Source organism: Colias eurytheme, chromosome 10 (genome assembly GCF_061535395.1).
Source record: "Colias eurytheme isolate Ceu_HAF_F1 chromosome 10, ilColEury1 Martin Lab GWU primary, whole genome shotgun sequence".
In the NCBI taxonomy this organism is placed as follows: domain Eukaryota; kingdom Metazoa; phylum Arthropoda; class Insecta; order Lepidoptera; family Pieridae; genus Colias; species Colias eurytheme.
Genome location: NC_142989.1, coordinates 6,152,889 through 6,168,209, shown reverse-complemented (window position 1 = coordinate 6,168,209; position 15,321 = coordinate 6,152,889). Strand labels below are relative to the sequence as shown.

Below are 15,321 nucleotides of genomic sequence, written 5' to 3'. Positions count from 1 at the left end.
TTATAATACATTATTATTGGTATAAATAAGCCAGTGTTCGTCTCACATTGCTGTACCTGCCTACCTACCCTACCAGGGCCTAACTTTGTTCTGGCTATTTTATTTTGATTATTTGTAATGAATAATTACAATTATAATAGAGTGCAAAAAATAAATACATGCGTCAATATATTTTGTGTTTTTTTAAACAATTTTTTTATTTAAAAAAATATCATTCCGACCGCGGCTTTGCCCGCGTGGAATTAGGTTATATCGTGAATCCTGTTTTTTCCCACAGAAGTGTTCAGTTCGGATAAAAAGTATCCTATGTGTAAATCCAGGCAATTAGCTATATTTTATAATAATATAAAATTGGTAATGTAGTCTTGACGTGATTAAGTAACAACTAACAAAAAAATATACAAATTAACATCCAAAGTTTCGCATCAGTTTTACTGTAAGTATTAGTGATATCTTCCACTCTTGACTTTGACTGAGAAGAATTAGGGTTTATAACTTCTTTCAGAAATAGTACCTTTCATTTCTGGGCATGATGTAATATCTACGTCAGCATCAAATTCTATCTAAATGAATTCAGTAGTCCGCGTTATTGAGTACCTACCATTTCATTTTTTCAGAGTAACAATATTTTTTGTTATTTTAAAGATTATTTATAACCTGTATTATTTTGTAATAAAGTAAACATTACGAAATAATAATAATTATTAATAATGTCTAAGTAGTTGTTAAAAAGAAGATTATTTGTTTATAAGCAAGAAAATAAAACCAATAAATCAACAATTACATAAATGTATAACAATATTATAACTGTATGACGACTCCATACATGTTTGTCCCGAGTCGGCCAGCGGCAGCGCGGCGAGTTTGCAAGAATGACTTCGCGCACACGGCCGCGTTCGCGATAGCGAGCTATTAGACTCCGCCCGCCAAGCAGTGGATTTTTTTTTGTGTATCGTCTTAATATCATGATCAAAGGGGTATTAAACATATAACAAATAAGTTTCTGATAACAACTGGAACAGGAAACGTTTTTGACACGTAACAAAATAAACTTGATTCTTGTTGCTTATACAATGGAAAAAAACATTTATTTATTTAACATTATTTTAAACACCTATACAATCTACAGGTCTTTATGTCTCTCTTTATCTTTAAAGAATTTCATTCTGCATTTAGCCAATTACATTAACTATGATAGAATACGTTGATGAATGGACCAAAGTCGCAGTATTAGGCTCTATTGGATGCGTTCACGTGGAATAATTAAGGGGTTCCTAAATTATAGACCCTGGTTCTATATCTCTCTACAACGATTCCTGTCAAAATCATAAATACTAAAATAGGCTCTATCCACTGCTCTATCTTGCCTCTATTATTAGTAGCCGCTTATTCTGCCCGCAATAATTCAGGATGTAAAAAATAGCTTTATTCGGTAGATAGGTGTATATTATTAATATATTATAATTTAAAAAATCGATCAAATTGTTTTTTATATCATAACTAACAACCATAAAATTAAAACTTTATCTATAAAGTTAAGATCTAAAATCTAATCTAAAGTTAAGATAGCCTTTACCAATTGTATGCATAAAAAGTGTCCAAAACAATTGCTACCCCTATATTATAGTTTTTCATCTACCATCTAACTTTTAGTTTCACAGAACATGTTAACAATATCAGTTACAGGCAACAAAATAAAGTTCGCTGGTGAAAAATTTCCGTGCTTTTCGCTTTAGTTTTATTTGCATGCATTAAAGCATGAACGAGATATGCTCTATCAGTTTTACACGCAGATGAGCATGGTGTAATACCTATGGTGTTTTAAGCTTTATTCGTTTGGTCGTTTATCGAACATCTTTGAAATTACTGTTTGAAGATTATAATATTTCTGTTACATTTCTAATATGATTAGCGTTAAAATTTATGTCTGCTGTTAGATTTAAATTTAAATAAATAGGAATAAATATAGATTTCAAAGATTGAACTAATTGATTGAAAATGTAAATAATAAAAGTATAAACTTTTCATTTTTTTCCTTGAAAAGCCTTGTAGAGCGTAAAAATCATGGGAAATGGTGCAAATTTTCCGATTGGAGGATTGGATTTTCGAAACAAAATTTGGAGCAGGTGAAATAATTTATGGATATTCACAATGGAAATGTGGATAGTAATTAGTAAAACTTTTTTATTGAGAAATCTTACAAATTTAATAATAAACAGTCTCATGTTTTATGTGTAAGTACGTTTCATTCCCTTAATCGAAGGCAAAGTTTTTAATTTAAACATTTAAACAGACAAATAAAAATGTATAAAAAGAAATGACACAAAATCTACGGGTTAACTTTAAATTACGTCGCATGTTACACACATTGCATATTTTTAGAAATATATCAAACATACGTTTGTGTGAAAATCATCCACCATGAAAATGAAAACCGTTCCAATGTTTCACTCGGGCTTAACGTGTCAGGCGATTTCCACACTTATATCTCTCCAAATAATGTGAAATATCCCTCGAACTTTTGTCTAAGCAAGTCATTCAATTCGTTCGGGATGTGCAAACAAGTGTTTTCCTAATCGGAATGTTTGACCGTTGTTGTATTTCGTAACGAACCTAGTGACGTGACTATAGCTGCAAATGTGAAGCTGAATAGTTGATACATTTACTCATGATTATCATGTTTGAGTAAAATAATATTTCTGTTTTATACACACCTTTATCTTTTAGAAAAATTGGTAAATTAGAAGTATTTTTTGTTACCAATTAAAGGAGTTTATTTCTTGATTCGAAACTGCCCCTGGTTTGGTATCTGTATACTATCTACTTCTTAAATTTTAAAACTTGACTAAATTAATTAAGGTAAAATGTGTAGATGTTCGATTGTTTTTGTATATGATAAGGTAGGTGCAAAACAAGACAATACATTCTTATCTACTTTTAATGTCAGCCCGCATTACACAACTTACAGAATACTTCACAACTATGTAAGAGTAAGAGTAAGACTAAGAGTAATAACTTTTCGTGAGAAGTGATAACGTTTCGATACCTTTTACATGCCTTTTTCCACAAATCTGATAATACTGAGAATTGGAATTGCTACTAGTAAAGCTAATCTAATATATCTAATATATTATATATTATAAAGGCGAAAGTTTGTAAGGGATGTATGGATGTTTGTTACTCTTTCACGTAAAAACCACTGAACCGATTACAATGAAATTTACCACATATATAGAGGGTAACTTGGATTAACACATAGGATAGTTTTTATCCCGGAAATCCCACGGGAACGGGAACTATGCGGGTTTGCAAACGCGGGCGAAGCCGCGGGCGGAAATCTAATATGTAATAGAAAGGTAATATGTTTCAAAGGCAGATTTAAATAGTTGTTGAAGTCAGTGAGGAGATTACTTATCCAAAATCTGAATTTAATTAATGTAACGTACGTATTACGTCAGAAAGCTTAATGAAAAGCTTAATAAAGGACTTATAAATGCATATAATTAGCTTTACCTGAAATATATTACCATCAAGTAGGTATCGTCAGATATTATTGACATGTGATTTTCCAAATATAACAGGATGTAAATAGCAAAGCTAAAATAATGCTTATCAAAACATTCTCACCACTTCTGACAATAAAATGAAACTATAAGTATTACTGCGCTTTTAAGTAAAAGCCTGTAAAGATATTATCAATATGTTAATATTCTCCGTTGCTCAGTTTTATTTGCTTCTTTTTCTCAAAATTTTCCGCAATAATCACAAATTTTTGCCAAGTAATTCTTTAACTAACAAATTTTCATTATTAAACGCAACATTGGTTAATGTAGACAACCCTAATTTCTAACAAATCCTTGGATGTGCAGCAGCTACGCTGTTTCATGTTTGCCTATCCATTTGAAAACTGAACAAAATATTTGATCATTAAATAGGAATGCACTTTACCGCATCCAATATCACTGAAATATTAACAGTAATTGGATGGTCAGACAAATGAATAGCCTCTCGTAAATGTTTATCATGTGTTTTCGAACCAAATCATCGTTGTGATTGTGTATTTACGTATTTATGTTATAATAAGGTTTTTTTTATTTTTTTTTAATAAGGTATTTATATGAGAAATGTTTTATTTCTAAACTGTTATAATGTATCTATTACAGTAAAGTATTATATTAACTGTGCTATTAATAACTTATAGCTATTATGTTAATTGTTTTCAACATAACCATTGCAATGCATATAACAGCTATTTGTACATAATTATACGAATAGATAAAGGCATAATCACACACATAACTCTCTTTGAGTTAAGCCCAGTCTACACGTTCCTCGATGAAGCTGTCAATGTCACAAGGCGGGCTGTCAGTGTGACAACAATGCTGCAGGCGAAGACGCCACTTCCACAGCGTGACAATAACGGATATTAGAAAGTGCTGGATCGACTTGTCACTGACTACTTCTACTGAATATTGTATGTCTGTGTGGTATGTAAAGTGATGCTTATTTTGTTTGGTAACAGATACTTCTTATGATAATAATATTATGTAGAGAAAATAAATATTTTGATAATGTTTTGATAATTAAGTAGATACCTACATAAACTAACTTCTAGATAGTTTAACGTTTAGATAAGAGTAAAAATAATATTATTTTATGTTTATTAAGGTATGGATAATATAATATAAATAAATACATATTACACTTCTATTCTGTTGCATTTAAATTCACTGGAATAATATTTTCCTCAGTTTATCTTTTGACGTATAATTTTAGCACTATCTATTTAAAAATGTGTGATACAAAAACTCAATTCTAATCGCATATCTATTTATCACTTAAGAACAACGTGATAAGCTGACGTAAACAATGGTAGGTATCTAAATATAGACTTCTTTCTTAGAATTTTCAAAGAAATCATAAAAGGTAAAGAAACAACGACCAATTTAATATATAATAATTAGAATATAACAATTATTTAACAACATGGTTTTATACAGTAAACAGTATAGGTGACTTATCGTGGGTACACACGGCGACACGGTACATTCTATCGAATTTATCCTTCCCGTGCGTTTTATTGCACTCCTCAATTACTTTAGCAAATTCGTCTTTATGTTTATGATTGCCAACAAGAGAAACAACTGCGTCCTTTATAAAGTGTCCTTCGCTATCAGCAAACCCAGCTTTTGTTAAGAAGCAATACATGAATTTGCTTGTATTTGGAGTTTTTTTGAATTTCCATGTTATCAATTTGTATAGTGTGTCCGCATCGACGCCCGTCTCGCTAACACAATTTATGGATATTCCTAATAATCGAGGTACATCTTCTTGAGGAGGCTGTATGTAATCCTGGAACAATTTAATATATCTTAATTGATTGATTTTGCGCATACAACAATAACATAACATACACAAATACTTATACACTGCTATTAAATGCTTTGAAGCTATTAAACGATTATAAAAAATAGTTTTAGGAATTCACTAATCACTCAGGTAAATAAAAAAATATTTGAAATACAATAGGTTATTTCCAAAATAAATATAGATAATCATTGGTGTGATGAAAAATATTTCAGTATATAATATAAATTTTCACATTGAAAGTCTAAATTGGTTCCAGAAGTAACAGGAAAACGCAAAAAAGAAAATTTATTTTCGCACATAAAATATTTTTTGCACTGGAATTTTTCTTATAATTAATGATGTCTATGTTTATTATCCTCCTTTTTATTTATTTCATTACTAGTATCACATCTTATTTTGTATTATCTGATCCAATATTAAAAACAGATTGGTTAAAGGTACTCTAATAATTTATCAGCTCTACATAACTAGTTTTTTATTTTAAATTATTTGATTTAATAAAAAATGTTATTCAAATATCATAATTATTATCATAAAAATAATAAATAAAAATATTTACTTACAGTCTCTCCCCGTATTAAAGGAACGATCACCAATAAACCAATAACCACTTTCAGAACCATTGTGACAAGAATCCCGATTGCGCTGTCCTCTTAAACTCTTTACGATTCTTTTATACTCCACTTATATTTACTATTTAATATGGTAAGTATTATCAAATCCATTGTTTGCAAAAAAAATTATATCGCTTGTTTTTGCTTATTATATCGTCATGTCGCTAATTGCTATTATCATGTCTAGAACTTGAGAAATAAACTCGACATTGTATTTTTTCAATACAAACGAATGCTTAATGCATAGGAAATCCATTAATAAATCTACAAAACACGATTTTGAATAACAATAAGATAAAATGAAAATATAAATGTGATAATTGGTTACCTTATTTAGTTATATTCAAATGCAATGTTTTAATTTTTGTTACATTATTGTGCAAATCTGATCTAGGATACAGATGACTATAAATTGGATTAAAATAAGTGTCTATAGAATAATTGTTATATAACATAATAACAATAAAACAAACAAATCTAAATCTAGCATAAATTGAACTTCAAACAATAGTAGCAATTAAGGTTTATTTATGTTTTTATCGATCTGTAGCTTGTATTTGTAATCCTTAATGATAATCGATTATCATCAAGGATTACAAATACATATTATAATGAACGTAAATAGACGGAACGTGCAATAGATTTTAACACATAGGATAGGTCTTATCCCGGAAATCTTATGGGAACGGGAACTATGCGTTTTCGTTTCAAAACGCGAGCGAAGCCGCGGGCGGAAATCTAGTAAGTACATAAATCAAAATATATAAAAGCATTATAATTTAGAGTTTTAGAAGACGACTCCTAAGTAATTTATGTACTTACATTAGGATTTTTTAATTTTAAATATAACAAGAACAAAAGAAAAAACTCAAGATCAATACGTTTAATAATTTAAAAATTGAATTAATACAGGATGATGTCAATTCACAGCTAAGGGAACAGTAGTATCCGGCTCATAATGAGTATCAAGCTGTCGTGTGCGCACTAACTCTTTGTACACATAAGCTGATTTCCTTGGTGTGCGAGTGCGGTTGGGACTGTCATAATCTACTTCATATAAACCGTAACGAATGCTGTAAAAGAAAATAGTTACGGTAAAACATTTTCTGCGAATGTGAACGCTTATTGTAAGACTTTGACATTTTTGTATTTTTACGGGCAGAGATTTGCCCTTAAAAAGACCTCAGTACATAGTTACCTCCCAATTTGTATATCGCATCCTCTCTTATCTTTATCAAGTACAAAGAGATATTTAAGAAGTATGATGTACTTGCAAGGGAGTTGAAAATTAGCACAACTGTATTTATAAACTTACAATCTTTTACATAAGATTCATAAGTTTCACTTTTAGGTTTAATTTTTAAAGGTTCAGGTTCATAGAGCAATAATGGTTTTATCTTTACCTATATCCATGTAACCATTCCATGTTATCCATAAGACTCCAGGCTGTATATCCTTTGACATCAGATCCATTGTCTATCGCATCAAGCAATGCCGACAAATAAAGCCTATAGTACGTGACACGGTCATCATCTTCTAGACCAACACCACCGCTACCCATTCCGTTTTCAGTGATAAACACAGGAATATTATTGTAATTATCCTTAATTGATGTTAAGAGATTATAAAATCCCCATGGCGACGCCTGAAATTTTTTACATAACAGCAATTATACAAACGTAAAGGGCATTTCTTTAACGTAAGATTTCTGGGAGACAAATGTTTCTTATAACATGCCATACATTTTTTCTTGATTTTATTGATAGTCTTAAAAACGAACGCAAGACGGTTTGTTTTATCAATTAAAAAATACCACATTACAAAGCTAATAAAAGTAATAACATCGACAGAAGCTGTATATTTTTGTACATGACGGAAATAAGTATGATACTTTTATCGCTATATAATGAATACTCTCATTTAAATAACTTACCCTGGTCGTGCTATTCTCACTCAGTTTCCATTTGTCCAATTGATACGAAACAATCTCTGCATCATGAAACATTGACGGTACCTTATGAAAACTATTTACTGAGGAGTTTCTATAAATATAAAATGAGATATAGTGGTTTAGACCAAAGAAGTCGGATGTTCCCTTCACGTATGCAATTTCTTCTGGAGTGAATTCGGGCAGTCTTGATCTAAGAAAGCCTTGCTCAGCGCTCTTAGCCGCTACTCTTTTCTTCATTGTTTCCGGAAAATCACCAGCTTTCGAAAATATAGGATGGGCGTATTGCATCCACTGAAATATTATAATTACTTACAATTTTCTTACTATTGTTCAATATGCACAATCGTATGATTTCGCTACTAGATCTAGGTAAACATAATTAGAAATTACTGGTTAATAATACAATATGATTCTAATACAAAAATAATATTATCTTGGTAAATACTAAATATTAAAAACATATTTTTACAAAATTCTTACATTGAATGCGTTTGCATCATGAGCTGCTTCAATATGATCTTTCCCTTCCGGTTCATTCCATCGCGCACTAATAGAAATGAATATATTTCCACCTTGAGAAGACCTAAACTCATCGTCATAGATATGATATGCTTTTGCATGTGCTAGCAAAAGATTTTTTGCGCACAGATATTCTGCAACACCTTGAATATTTAACAATGGTGCTAAAGCATTGGAACCGTATCCCTCGTAACAGATTTGATAAGGCTCATTAATAGTCACCCAATATTTAACTCTATCGCCAAAGAGGCTAAAAGCTATTTTCGCAAAATCGGCATACCAATCCACGATGTTTGGATTTGCCCAACCGCCGAGCTCTTGAAGTTTTTGTGGTAAATCCCAATGATATATAGTTACTATGGGTTCAATGTTATATTTCAGCAATTCGTCTATTAAGTTATTGTAATACTGTACACCAGCATCGTTAATAACATTTGGAAAACCAGTTGGAAGAATCCTTGTCCATGAAAGAGAGAATCGATAGCAGTCGAGACCCAGTTCTCTTATCATTTCAACATCTCTTTTGTAAAGGTAATAAGAATTAACTGCTATATCTCCGGTATCGCAATTTTTAATAGCACATGGGGTTTGATGGCTCAAATAATCCCAAATACTTTCCGATCTTCCTGTAAGGAAATAAATCAATTTTCCGTGACATATATTGTAGGTAGGTAATAAATGATTTATGGGATTGTTTTTGATGTGCAAAATTATAAACTTGATCATCAATGTAATGTTGAACCTTATCTTGGAAGCTAAATAATTAGGAATTGATATTATTTTTTTTGTAAAAGAGGATCACCTCTTAATTTTTTAAATGAGAAAAATAATGCAAAGTAACATACCATCTTCATTCCAAGCGCCTTCAACTTGATATGCAGCTGTAGAAGCTCCAAAAAGAAAACCTTCAGGGAACTTTCTGACTTCATGGCGTATGGCGACAGCATAGCAGTGTGGTAGTGCTATAAATGCTGTTATTATACTAAGAAAAACATATTACAACGTCACTTTTTTATATTTTTTCTTTGTATATAAAATATAAACTTTAAATATAAATAAAATACTCATATAAGAATTATAAAACTTACTATAAGTTTAAGAAAAAATCCATTTTAAAATCCATTAACTGTTGATTTCGGTCTTAAAAATGTTAAAAGATACAACGTTGTCGTAACATCATTTAAGATCCTATAAGAGAATGCCCTTCAACAAAGAATATCTTAACCAAACATCACTAAAAAGAATTTATCTGATCTATGATTAGTTTTGATAAATTTGAATAAAATATCTTATCTTTTATGCAGCGTTTAAGTGCCAGATATATTTTACCATGTAATGTTCCATTGAAAAATATATTATGAGGCTTCATAGTCATTGGGCATTTTGTTTTAGCATTACAGCCAAAAAGACTGTTTTCAAAAACGGAAACGGATCTTGAAAAGTTTGTACTTGTTCAGTTGGGATGGGTCATAGGTAATAATTTATAATGCATTTTAAAATGATAGATTATTTAAAAATAAATAAATGAATCTTAAAATTAAGAATTACTTTTTATCGTGATATCAGCACTAAAATACTTCATAGGTTGATAAAGACGTGTTCCAGCCTTAATGATCTAAGGTTCCAGCATATTAAGAGGAGAAATGAAAAAATTAAGGCTCATGATGTTAATATAATTATGATTGATGTGGGCAGTACTATATAATTTTCAATTCACAGATAAGGGAATAGTAGTATCCGGCTCATAATGAGTATCAAGCTGTCGTGTGCGCAGTAACTCTTTGTAAACATAAGCTGATTTCCTTGGTGTGCGAGTGCGGTTGGGACTGTTATAATCTACTTCATATAACCCAAAACGGATGCTGTAAAATATATGAAAAATAGATAATTAAAGAAAACTGAAATTAGAATCGATAATATATTTGACTTATAATCAGTTACCTGTATCCTTGTAACCATTCAAAGTTATCCATAAGACTCCAGGCGGTATATCCTTTGATATCAGAACCATTATCTACCGCATCAAGCAACGCCGATAAATAAAGCCGATAGTACTTGACACGGTCATCATCGACTAAGCCACTACCACCACCCATTCCGTTCTCAGTTATTAATACTGGAATATTATCGTAATGCTCTTTTATTGAAGTTAAGAGATTATAAAATCCCCATGGCGCCGCCTAAAAACGAAAAACTATAATCAATACAGATCTGCATATAATTGAGACAGGAGTAAATGCATTCCTCAAGCTTCAGTTGCAAAATAACAATTGTACAATCCTTTTTTGTTTTTCATTTTCATACCTTAGTCGTGCTTGTTTCGCTAATTTTCCACTCATCTAATTGATACGACAAAACTTCTGTGTCATCATGCAAAGACGGTACTTTATAAAACCCATTTACTGAGGAGTTTCTATATACATATGCACAACTATAGTGGTTTAGTCCAAAGAAGTCGGATGTTCCCTTCACGTATGCAATTTCTTCCGGAGTGAATTCGGGCAGTCTTGATCTTAGAAAGCCTTGCTCCGCGCTCTTAGCCGATACTCTTTCCTTCATTGTATTTGGAAAATCACCAGTTTTCGAAAATATTGGGTGAGCATATTGCATCCACTGAAATTATAACCATACTGATTAATAAAAACATCTAATAATTTAGATACACCTATTCAACATAATACTGACTAATTTGATCACCCGCACAGATATCAAATGACTAGCTGTGCTCCGCGGTTAAACCCGCAGTGCTCTGGTCACGTTGGTCTTAGCGTGATGATATATATCCTACTAAAGGTCCGCCCCGGCTTCGCCCGTGGTACATATTTCGCAATAAAAGGCATAGGCTACCTTTCTCGGGTATCAAAACATCTCCATACCAAATTTCATGCAAATTGGTTCAGTAGTTTAGGCGTGATTGAGTAACAGACAGACAGACAGAGTTACTTTCGCATTTATAATATTAGTATGGATAACCTTCCTCGATAAATGGGCTATCTATCACGGAAATATTTTTTTAAATCGGACCAGTAGTTCCCGAGATAAGCGCGTTCAAACAAACAAACTCTTCAGCTTTATAATATTAGTATAGTATAGATTTACATAATATATGGTACTATAAATATCTTACATTGAATGCGTTTGCATCGTGAGCTGCTTGTACATGTTCTTCTCCATCCGGTTCATTCCATCGAGCACTAATAGAAATTAAAATCTTTCCATCAAGAGCAGACCTAAATTCATCGTCATAGATATGATATGCTTTAGCATGAGCTAACAAAAGATTTTTCGCACACAAATATTCTGCAACACCGTGTATATTTAACAATGGTGCTAAAGCATCGGAACCGTATCCCTCATGACAGATTTGATAAGGCTCATTAATGGTCACCCAATATTTTACTCTATCGCCAAAGAGACCAAAAGCTATTTTCGCGAAATCGGCATACCAATCCACGATGTTTGGATTCGCCCAACCACCGAGTTCTTGAAGTTTTTGTGGCAAATCCCAATGATAAATGGTAACCATGGGTTCTATGTTATATTTCAACAATTCATCTATTAGGTTGTTGTAATACTGTACGCCAGCTTCATTAATAACATCTGGAAAACCAGTTGGAAGAATCCTTGTCCACGAAAGAGAGAATCTATAGAAGTCGAGACCCAATTCTCTTATCATTTCAACATCTCTTTTGTAAAGATAGTAAGAGTTATCTGCTATATCTCCGGTATCGCAATTTTTAATAGTACAGGGGGTTTGATGGCTCAAATAATCCCAAATGCTTTGCGTTCTTCCTAAAACAAAATTAGCTCATAACCAAGTTTTTTTTTATTTCGCTTCACAATATTTATAAAATACTAGCGGTCCGCCCCGGCTTCGCCCGTGGTACATAATATTTACGTTTTCTCTACATAAGAACCATCCTCGTACTTCAAGGAATATAATAAAAAAAGAATTATCGAAATCGGTTTAGCCGTTCTCGAGTTATGCGCTTACCAACACATTTTGCGATTCATTTTTATATACATATAAGATGTAGTTAGTTAGGTAATAATTATTTTAAACAGGTCATGTCCGGTGAAGTTAAGTAAGCAGTTAGAAGCTTGGGAAACCATATTTTTAGGAGCAACCGCGCATGTTTTAATCCCTTTTACATCATTATTCCTCTGTTACTGTTTATAATTGTATCCACGACATTGTCTAGACTTTTCGGCTTCTACTACAAAATCAAAGGAAATGTACAAGTTTAAGCTTCTCTTTATAATATCATCACTACAACAAAGTTGTTGCCCGCTGTCTGTAGATATGTTTGATTAAATCTTTAAAATAGAAGAGAGAAGAAAGAGAGGAAGGACCTTTTTTGATGTCACATTTAAAACAAAATATCATACCATCTTCATTCCAAGCACCTTCTACTTGATAGGCAGCTGTAGAAGCTCCAAACAGGAATCCTTTGGGGAACTTTCTGACTTCATGGCGGATAGCATAGCACTGTGGCAGCGCTATAAAGACCGTTAGAAGACTATAAAAAATAATAAACACATTTTACCATCACGTAAATGTTATTGTATTTTAAAATTCTAGCAAATAATAAGCAAATGTAACGGAAACTTCCCTTTTTAAAATAATTTATTAATAAAACTTACTAATATTTTAAGAATATTCCCATTTCTATTCGTCTCTAATGTAGGAGTAAATTGTTCTTGAATAAGAGATGTTGAAACATTTATATTAACTTATTATCTCAAAGAGATCTACCTTCAAGCGAAAGCCCTCGATATACAAATATCTTCACTGATATTAAATAATAGTATTAAAGAATATTGTTTACTTTAGATAAATTGGAGCAAAATATCTTATCATTTAAGGATTATACTTTCGGTTATCCCAAACTTCAAACATCGGGTGTCCAAGCATCAGCATCTTGATAGTATCATAATAAATATATTCCTAACCACCAAAGTTCTTATAAAAAGCATCTGACGATTACTAGGGTAGCAGTGGAGACCAAAACATTAATATTCGAATTTCGTTGAATGTATTATAATTATTGTTGACTGTGAGACGTTCGTGCTTATCTTCGTCTATAGAAATAAATTCATTTATTTTAAGGGGCCACAATTTAATCTTTTGGTTGTTATTTCTATTTTGGCCCAAAACCTTCGCCAAAGTCGAAAGTAAGGTAAATAATTAATCTAAGTAATAATTGTATGAAGTGCTCGAAAATACCCATGTCACAAGTGCAGTAATTCCTATACTCAAGGCTGCAGTTACTATTTAATATTATGATTTATAATATAAAATATTATGGTAGGTGTTATCATGTTTTTAAATTATCAAAAAGACTTGCATCCAAATCCATCTATAAAATTCAATTCAATATTTTAATATAATTTATGGCATTACTGCGTTGCCATCTATTAAAATTCATCAAACGTCTATCCGGTACCCGGTATGACAATTGACATCTCGGAGCAAATCGCTCCGAGATTGACATTATTTTGACTTTGACACTAAGTTTCGAATTTATTGTTTTGATTTTTGTCATAATTTTTATTTGAATGTAACAAAATAGGATATTCAAAATAATTTGGCACCAATTTTCAATCAAATAATACGCACCTATTGATAAAATACATTGCTATAGCGGCGTTGTCGCTGTGTCATATGTTTTATTGTTAAGGATTCGGGGTAATACACGGCATATTTATGTCGCTTAGCTTTTCACATGGTAAGGTTATCTCTTATTTATATTTTTTGAAGACTTCATATTATTTATTTTTAATATTATTAAACGCTTTTATTTTTACACAGGTAGATTAATTAGTTTCCTAGTAACAAGAACAATGACCTCTATGAGTGGGGTGGTAGCAAATACAATCAAGACTAAATTAGAAACAGCTTTACAAACAAAGCATCTAGAAGTAATCAATGAATCTTATATGCACAATGTACCTAAAAACTCGGAAACACATTTCAAAGTGGTTGTTGTATCCGACAAATTTGATGGTCTGCCACTTATAAAGGTAAGACAGCATCTATTATATTTAGCTGTTTTTGTTTTCTATTATGTAAATATTCAAAACTAACTATTACTAATCGAAACTGCTCCTTATTTATTTGCAAAATAAACAGCCCTTGTAACTCCATATGAAATCAGCTACTTGCCTTCTTACTAAAAATTTAACTGCTGGCTCTAACAAAGACACCCAAAAGAACCTTTTAGAAGAATCATTATTTTGTTAGTATTTATAAGTATAGGTAATGTAGTAAACTGAAACATATTTATTTCAATATGATAATACTTCTATGTGAAAAACATTAAACACATCCATTATTTATTTCTAGTTGCTTCAATATTATATTTTTCTATTGATTGCAAATCTGGGTAGTATGATACATTATGCAATTGTTTCACTGACCCTTTTGTATGAACAAGTATTTTGTTAGTATCAGCCTTCTGTGTCCTGGCAATTTACTTTTCTTTGTCCCCACTGGGAATCAAAACCCACAGTTCTATGTTCTTAGCCATCGTACCAAGAAGGCAGTCTGAACTAATAGCATGCAATTAAAAGTTAATGACAACTTTTTTATTGAAGTAAATACTATAATATTATTCTTTCATTTCAGAGACATAGACTAGTTAATGATATTTTACGAGAAGAATTGCAGAGCGGAGTCCATGCTTTATCAATTATAGCAAAGACTCCCGAACAATGGGACAAGAGTGACAAGATAGTGGAAAGTAGCCCCAATTGTAGAGGCGGATTTGGTAAATGAACATAAGATAGACAATGTAGGAACTATAATTATACTATAAATAAATAAAACTTTTTAAATCTTTCAAATTGTTTTTATTCACCTTTGTG

The 15,321-nt window shown here is 31.5% G+C and overlaps 4 protein-coding genes across 5 annotated transcripts; 1 reads left to right on the top strand and 3 right to left on the bottom strand.

Annotated features, from left to right (window-relative positions):
- Positions 1-4,992: 4,992 nt before the first annotated feature.
- LOC149905217 (uncharacterized) lies at positions 4,993-6,010 on the bottom strand. Its single transcript, XM_090106029.1, has 2 exons — positions 5,934-6,010; positions 4,993-5,352 (listed from the first exon to the last, which is right to left on the bottom strand). The coding sequence occupies exons 1-2, from the start codon at positions 5,991-5,993 to the stop codon at positions 4,993-4,995; spliced, it is 420 nt and encodes a 139-aa protein (XP_089962155.1). The 5' UTR covers positions 5,994-6,010.
- Positions 6,011-6,903: 893 nt separating this feature from the next.
- Positions 6,904-9,418, bottom strand: LOC149905216 (myrosinase 1-like). Its single transcript, XM_090106018.1, has 5 exons — positions 9,300-9,418; positions 8,416-9,080; positions 7,918-8,226; positions 7,388-7,629; positions 6,904-7,057 (listed from the first exon to the last, which is right to left on the bottom strand). Exons 2-5 carry the CDS (start codon positions 8,962-8,964, stop codon positions 6,904-6,906), a joined length of 1,254 nt encoding a protein of 417 aa, XP_089962144.1. The 5' UTR covers positions 8,965-9,080; positions 9,300-9,418.
- A 598-nt stretch (positions 9,419-10,016) lies between these two features.
- Positions 10,017-13,394, bottom strand: LOC149905215 (myrosinase 1-like). Of its 2 annotated transcripts, none has more exons than XM_090106016.1 (6): positions 13,284-13,394; positions 12,844-12,974; positions 11,582-12,246; positions 10,759-11,067; positions 10,396-10,634; positions 10,017-10,316 (listed from the first exon to the last, which is right to left on the bottom strand). In XM_090106016.1, exons 1-6 carry the CDS (start codon positions 13,313-13,315, stop codon positions 10,163-10,165), a joined length of 1,530 nt encoding a protein of 509 aa, XP_089962142.1. In that variant the 5' UTR covers positions 13,316-13,394; the 3' UTR covers positions 10,017-10,162. The 2 variants fall into 2 exon arrangements, with proteins under 2 accessions (XP_089962142.1, XP_089962143.1); XM_090106017.1 differs by having other exon boundaries at positions 13,099-13,368.
- A 562-nt stretch (positions 13,395-13,956) lies between these two features.
- On the top strand, positions 13,957-15,300 carry LOC149905214 (putative bolA-like protein K11H12.1). Its single transcript, XM_090106729.1, has 3 exons — positions 13,957-14,183; positions 14,267-14,478; positions 15,083-15,300. The coding sequence occupies exons 1-3, from the start codon at positions 14,162-14,164 to the stop codon at positions 15,230-15,232; spliced, it is 384 nt and encodes a 127-aa protein (XP_089962855.1). The 5' UTR covers positions 13,957-14,161; the 3' UTR covers positions 15,233-15,300.
- Positions 15,301-15,321: the final 21 nt, after the last annotated feature.